This window comes from Dipteris shenzhenensis, chromosome 5 (assembly GCF_047967505.1).
Source record: "Dipteris shenzhenensis isolate YYH24624 ecotype China chromosome 5, Dip_SZ_1.0, whole genome shotgun sequence".
NCBI classification, from domain to species: domain Eukaryota; kingdom Viridiplantae; phylum Streptophyta; class Polypodiopsida; order Gleicheniales; family Dipteridaceae; genus Dipteris; species Dipteris shenzhenensis.
In genome coordinates, this window is record NC_141600.1 from 38,999,185 (window position 1) to 39,005,519 (window position 6,335).

Genomic DNA, 6,335 nt, shown 5'->3' on the forward strand with positions numbered 1-6,335 from the left:
CTATCATTCGACTGTTATACTTCTACTTGCTGCCTTTGTTGATGATTGGAAAGATCAAGTTCTTGAATGTTCAAGGCTGAACATATCTTGAACACTTGTCCATGATGAGATTGAGATATCAAAGTAAGTGGGTTGCTCATATGAGAAGCCTTATCCAAATACCCTTTCTAGGAAAGCATCTATATATTGATTGTTGTCTCTTAAATTTGATTGCCCCTCAGAATAGAAAAAGGAACGCAAATAAAAATTTGTGGACTTTGGTACTGCTTTGAAAAGAAACCAAAGACCAAAGCATGCCAACAATTAGCAATGTTGAGATGGAGCTTCCGCATGCTTGATGAGTACAAAAATATGTCTACCTATGTGATATACAAGGCCAAAGATCATGTGAAAAGTATACAATAAACCTCAAATTTTACCCCTTTAGTGTGCATGTGTTAGGTCATTCTTGCATGGTCACATGTGATGAAATTTTAATATAAGCTTAGTCATTGCAATAAATAATGGAAGAACCCAAAAAATGAAATTTGTAAATTACTTGGGTCCACTTTACTTTTCTTCTCCATTGGCTTGTGATGTTTGTGGTGAGCAGGTGGGGTAGATGAGCAAGGGAAAGAGGGTGGCTCACTAGTAGAGAGGGGAGTTCAAATTTAATCGCTAGGTAGCAAACCATATATGACATTTTAAAGGGGAGTTTATGTCAACTTAACTAGCACTATAAATGCCTTATGAGAGGGAAAGTCTATGTCTATGATTGACATCAAAAGATTTTAAAACAAAGTGAAGTTTTTTTTTGCAAAAAAAAAAATCAATTTTTGTGTATAGGGTCACAGGGAATTCGGCCTATAATTTGGACTTTATTTCAGCCTATAACTTGGACTTTATTTCACCTTTTTATCATGTGTGACTGCCAGTTTTTAAAGTTTTATCTATACACTACATTGCTACCCTGCATGGACGATTTTTTCAAGTTAGTTTCATTAAGAAGTTAGTTGGCAGCCTAATGCATATCCACTTTGACTCTAGAAAAGATGCAAGGGGAGGGGGTGTGATGCGAGGATGAGTGATTGGACAAAGGTGACAAGCATGCAAAGCACCAAGTAGAGAGATGACCAGCAAAATCCTGTGGGGAGGCAATCACAATTAGGGTGGCCGACAGGATTGGTGCTTGTTTATGCAAAATCTATCCATGATTATGCCAAAATCTAGGGTTTTGTCATTCTTTGTCCAATTTTCTGATGAGTATGGACCTGCAGGTGGCCCAATAGGAGCGAGAGGCACATGTTAATATGTGGGTGAGGGGCATTGAATATATGTAAGATGGAAAAATGTAATTATTGTGACCCTTGTGAGTGATTTGCTATGAGAGTATTTGAAGTATAATGATTGACATAGAAGAGAATGATTTGCTATGAGAGTGAGATGTCCACCATGTAGTGATGGAGCTAGAAGAGTCATATGATGGTAAATTGGCATTGGAGACAACCACACTTACCATCATATAACTCTTGTAGCCCCATATCCTTACAAAATTGAAAAGGAAAATTAATACCAATTATAAAAACATTAAGTATTTTCCCAATTTACACCTCCCTTAGTGAGGAAAAGCATCACTAAGGAAACTTTTTTTGTGTGGCAAGAAATCAATAAGGCAACTTGACTAGCTAAGTGATGCAAGGTACCAAATACATTGGAGCAAATGTGAAGTAAACCACCGCAAGGAGTGCATGTTTTTCTAGTTTTCCATAATATTATTGGCACTGTATAGACACTTCATGATATGTGGCTAGATATGAGCTAAGGAACATGTTAAAGAAGAGGATGTGCGAAGACCAAATTATAAACTTTAAAATCCCACCTACCAAAATATTGAATTGCAATGAGAATTTGTGTTTATAGAGGAGCTAAGGAACATGTTGAGGATGAGGATGTGATAAGGAAAGACTATAAATAGTAAAATTCCACCTATTAAAATATTGAATTGCAATGAGGATAAGAACTCAATGAAATTTGGTAGAGGAGGGTAGGAAGATGTCTCGATGAAAGGTCGAAGGTATGCACATGTCAAATACGGATATCAAATTATTTTTAGACCTTTATGTGTTAGATTATGAAACTCTCAACAATGATTTGTGATGAAAGTGGGTTGTCCATGATGAGATCGATTAGACTAAGGATAGGATCAAAGTAAGTGGGTTGACCTCAATGAGGAGGCTTATCCCAATACCCTTCCTAGAAAAAGCTTCAATGTATTGATTGTTGTTTTTTAAACTCGATTACGCCAAGAAAAGGAAACAAAAAACCAAAGCAAATAAAAAATCATTACCACATTGAAAAGAACCTAAAAGCCAAAGCAAGCCAACAATCACTGATGAGTTAGAGCTTCTTCACAATTGATGACTACGTAAATGTGTTTAGCTACATGATATAGAAGGTCAAAGATCAAGTGATAAGTGCTCAATAAACCTCAAACTTCACCCCTTTAGAGTGCATGTGTTATGCCATTCTTGCATGGTCACATCAGATGAAAGTTGGATATGTACTCATTATAGAACTCAAAAAAGTAATTGTGCAAATTGCTTGGGTCCACATTTTGGTGAGCGGGTGGGGCAGACGAGGGGTGGTTGACTAGGAGAGAGAGAGAGGGGAGTTGAAATTTGATGGCTAGGTAGCAAACAATATATGACAGTCGAAGTTTGAATTTCAAGAACTTGACAAGCATAATAACTGTTTTTTGAGAGGCAAGTTTATGCCTATAATTGACACCAATGGGTTTTAAAACAAAAACTAAAGTTTTTTGTAGCAATAAAAAATGTTGATTTTCCTATATAGGGGCGAGGGGAATTTGGCCATTAACTTGGATTTATTTTCTAGGTCCCACATAGTAAAAATCTTGGATGTGTTGAAGCCAACAACGAAGACTGTATGCCGGATGGGAAAGCCAACAACCAAGACAGAAGGGGTCTAATCTCCGCGCTGAGAGAAAGGAGTGTTTCATGTGGGGTCAGGATCCTATCGTTGGAGAAGGCAATGCTAGCAACACGGGGGCACCAAAGCCCTGAAACAAAGGTGACATGTAGCCATCAATGCATGTGTAGAGTAAGGTAGGGTGGGTTCACACTACTTGCCCGGCCATCCTCAGAAAATGATGCGAAGGTTCGTTGTCCTACGTGGCCCAACAAGAGAGACGGGCTCAGGCAGTGAGCCAAAACGATTGTGTTCGCCAAATGAAGGCAAGTAGTTGGGAAATTTTGCCGCGAGTTGGATTGAGTGGTATAGAACCCACATCGCATTAACACACATTACCTCCTTCGTCCTCTCGACCAATCATACATTGATGCAATAAAGTGGCAGCCTTTTCATAAAAGTCTACCATCGGGTGGTGTTGAACTACGGCACGCTGTAGCCCTCCTCCTCTTTTCTTTCCTTCTCCATGGTGCCCAAGGCTCATGCCCGCGCGTAGCCCACCACCCATGGTCCAAACACCCTTTTAGGCAGAGTCACCTTTATCCCTTTATCCACAAGAAGTTGGCAGCCGAATGCATATCCACTTTGTCCTACAAAAGATGCAAGGGGGGTGGGGTGGGGTGAGGTGGAACAATAGGAGGGCGACACGTGGAGGCGGGGATTGGGCAAAGGTGGCAAGCATGCGGAGCGCCAAGTAGAGGGGTGACCGGAAAAAGCCGGTGGGAGCCGGTCAAAATTAGGGCAGTTTTCCGCTTGTTTATGGCCAAAATCCGTCCGTAGTTGCGCCCCAAAATCTAGGTTTCCGTCGATGTTCGTCCAATCTTCTGGCGATTTCGGTTCGTTTCCTCGACAGATTTCGCACCGTTTCTGTGTATTTCTCCGTCCTTTGGCCGTTCCCGATCCCTTTCCGACCGAATTTCGCACCCATTCTGCGTGTTCCACCATCCTTTTTGCGGTTCCCGATCGTTTTCTCGGCACTTTTCGTGTTTCCCGTCTGCACTTCTTCCGTTGGAAATGTAGGTCCTGGACGCCACTTTGCCCTCCTTTTTCTGTTTACGCAAAGATTTGACTGTCGAACTGTCTCCCACTGCCCAAATTGTAGCTTGCGCGGACCTTTTTGTTTGAACAAGATTAGCATTGCTGCAGAATCGGCTGCGACATCAGTGCATTTGCGGAAAGAAATGTAGTTCTAGTTCGAACGGCTACCGTTTTCTGCTTTGCTCCTCGTTACTTTTATACGAATACCAAGTTCCAACCCCGAGGTTTCTACAAAAACTCTCGTTTCACTTCCTCTCTTGACGAGCTTGTTCATCGATTCTCGTTTAAGGGGGGAAATCGCACCCTTTTTAGATTCATCGATTTCTGTCTTCTTTCTTCGAAAAACGATTCATAGATGACATTTTAGGAACCTTTTCAAAGTTTCCGATCACCTTCTACAGCTTATAGACAAGAAAGTCTGAAACTCCGTGCTGTATTGCATTTGGAAAGCCTCTAATCGGTTGCCTGCCTACATTAGATGCTTTTGTGGACTATCGTTGATATGGCTTCTTCTTCGGTTGAATTTAGCATTCTTGATAATCTCTTATGACCTGTGCCGGAGCTTACGATTCCTACTGAGTTCTATATAATATGTCGAGTTAGAATGTAAACTCTGTCGTGACCTTCGGACCATATTTGTGTTAACTTTTAGACTATGTCTGCAACTGGTAAAAAAAATTACCGATTCCGGATTTAGAAGAGCGGTCGTAATGTTTTCAGAGTTGAACCAGGACGCCAGGGTAATAGTTTTAGAGGTGAACTTGGTCGAAAACCGCATGCCATTAGATTCGTCAGCATAGCTTTAAATAACTGAGTCTTGGGAATGCTGTACTGTTGCAGGTTTCCAGAGACTGCACTTTCGTAAGAATTTCAAGCGAATTCAGACCATTTAGCCATGATTCTTCTTGCAATGTGCGCACAACTCTTCGAGGACTACGTATTTCTTCTGGCCCGAGTTCTGGCACAACTTGTGCATGAGGCTCCTTTTCCAAGGCGAGTTCGGCAACTCATTTTAAGGAGAATCCAGCCAAATTCAGGGCATCAGCAATGAAGTGAACATTCTGCGCATCAGCAATTGAAGCGAACATTCAAATATACCATGTGTCACGAAGAGGTTTGGAGCGAAGCCTACGGTTCCTGCAACATGGTCACTAATACCTTCAAATTCATAAGATACAGAGAACGCAATTCTCACGTGCACACAACAATAGGAAGAGAGGTGGTTGATATCTTCCGGATCTCTTTGGCAATCGAAATCCTTAAATTTTGGGAGTTTTGATGAATGGCAGTTCAGATTCTCAGCAAGGAGAATGCTCTTTCCAAGGCAGCAAGGAGAATGCTCTTTCCAAGGAGAGGAATTCGCTACAGCAAACCTTACATCAGGAACAGGCTGCCAGATGCGTTATATATCCAAGCGGCCCTAATTTTACATTAGCTTCTTCATAGTGCGTAGCTTCCCTCATGACTTGTGCTACCCTTTGTTTTGGAGCTCGAGAGAAATTCATCAGTACTGTCTTTGCTAGGGTGCATAAAAGTGTGTGTCTGAGAATAGATTATGCAATCGATCCTCAACCATAACTGGATACTTGAGGATCCATGGAAGTGTACTGTAACCTCGAGATTAACTACCATAGGGTTGCAATATTTTGCTACATGCTTTCCCTGCTGTGGGTTTTCCACCCTAGATCATCTTGCACCCCAATCTGTGATTACATGCCTGCATTTGATATCATCGGATGGATGAATCTAACCTGGGAAAAGTTGCACTGCAGCTTGAAATTGGGATAGTGGTTCATAAATATGGATGAGTCTAGCCTGGGAAAAGTTGCATTGCAGCTTGAAATTGGGATAGTGGTTCATAAATTTACAGATATAACGTGTTGTGGTGTGTTCAGGAAGTTCATAGGATTTGGGGTTCTTTCCTTATATCCCTCGAGTATAATGGGTACAGAATTGTTCCAAGGTTTTTCCAGATAGCAGAGGTTTTTCCAGATAGCAGGTGTCGTTGATTTGAAAACTACAAGCATATCCTTTTTTTCCCAATTTATATTCTCGCTCCATCAATCACTACTGTTAAGGCATGTAAAGCATGTGCAGCGTAGCTGTGGGTTGCTCAGGCATACTTATATCTCGGCATAGAGCAGCAGCTATGGTTACTTCGTAGAATTAATCTGGAATTGTCAAACTAAAAAGAGTTGCTAACTGTTGTTGGGGGGAGGGGGAGGGGGCCTCATGCACAAGTGCGTGGGAGAGAGCACATGGGGGTGTGGTGTGCATATGGGCGAGACTGGGGTGGGGTGGGTCGATGAGTGAGTTCCACCCCCTGCCCG

The 6,335-nt window shown here is 41.7% G+C and overlaps 1 protein-coding gene across 4 annotated transcripts; it reads left to right on the forward strand.

Moving 5' to 3' along the window:
- The first annotated feature begins 3,766 nt into the window (after positions 1–3,766).
- Positions 3,767–5,941, forward strand: LOC147901998 (uncharacterized). 4 transcript variants are annotated; one of them, XM_087375067.1, is made up of 3 exons: positions 3,767–3,987; positions 4,114–4,229; positions 5,295–5,941. In XM_087375067.1, exons 1-3 carry the CDS (start codon positions 3,776–3,778, stop codon positions 5,438–5,440), a joined length of 474 nt encoding a protein of 157 aa, XP_087231193.1. In that variant the 5' UTR covers positions 3,767–3,775; the 3' UTR covers positions 5,441–5,941. The 4 variants fall into 4 exon arrangements, with proteins under 4 accessions (XP_087231193.1, XP_087231195.1, XP_087231196.1 ...); XM_087375069.1 differs by having other exon boundaries at positions 3,767–3,983; positions 4,846–5,925; XM_087375070.1 differs by lacking the exon at positions 4,114–4,229 and having other exon boundaries at positions 3,767–3,983; positions 4,846–5,925.
- The last annotated feature ends 394 nt before the right edge of the window (positions 5,942–6,335 follow it).

Coding starts and splice junctions, on each gene's coding strand:
- LOC147901998 (XM_087375067.1), top strand. CDS start 3,776: ATGTTCGTCCAATCTTCTGGCGATTTCGGTTCGTTTCCTCGACAGATT. Junction 3,988..4,113: donor TTCTTCCGTTGGAAATGTAG/GTCCTGGACGCC, acceptor GCATTGCTGCAG/AATCGGCTGCGACATCAGTG. Junction 4,230..5,294: donor TACCAAGTTCCAACCCCGAG/GTTTCTACAAAA, acceptor GATGAATGGCAG/TTCAGATTCTCAGCAAGGAG.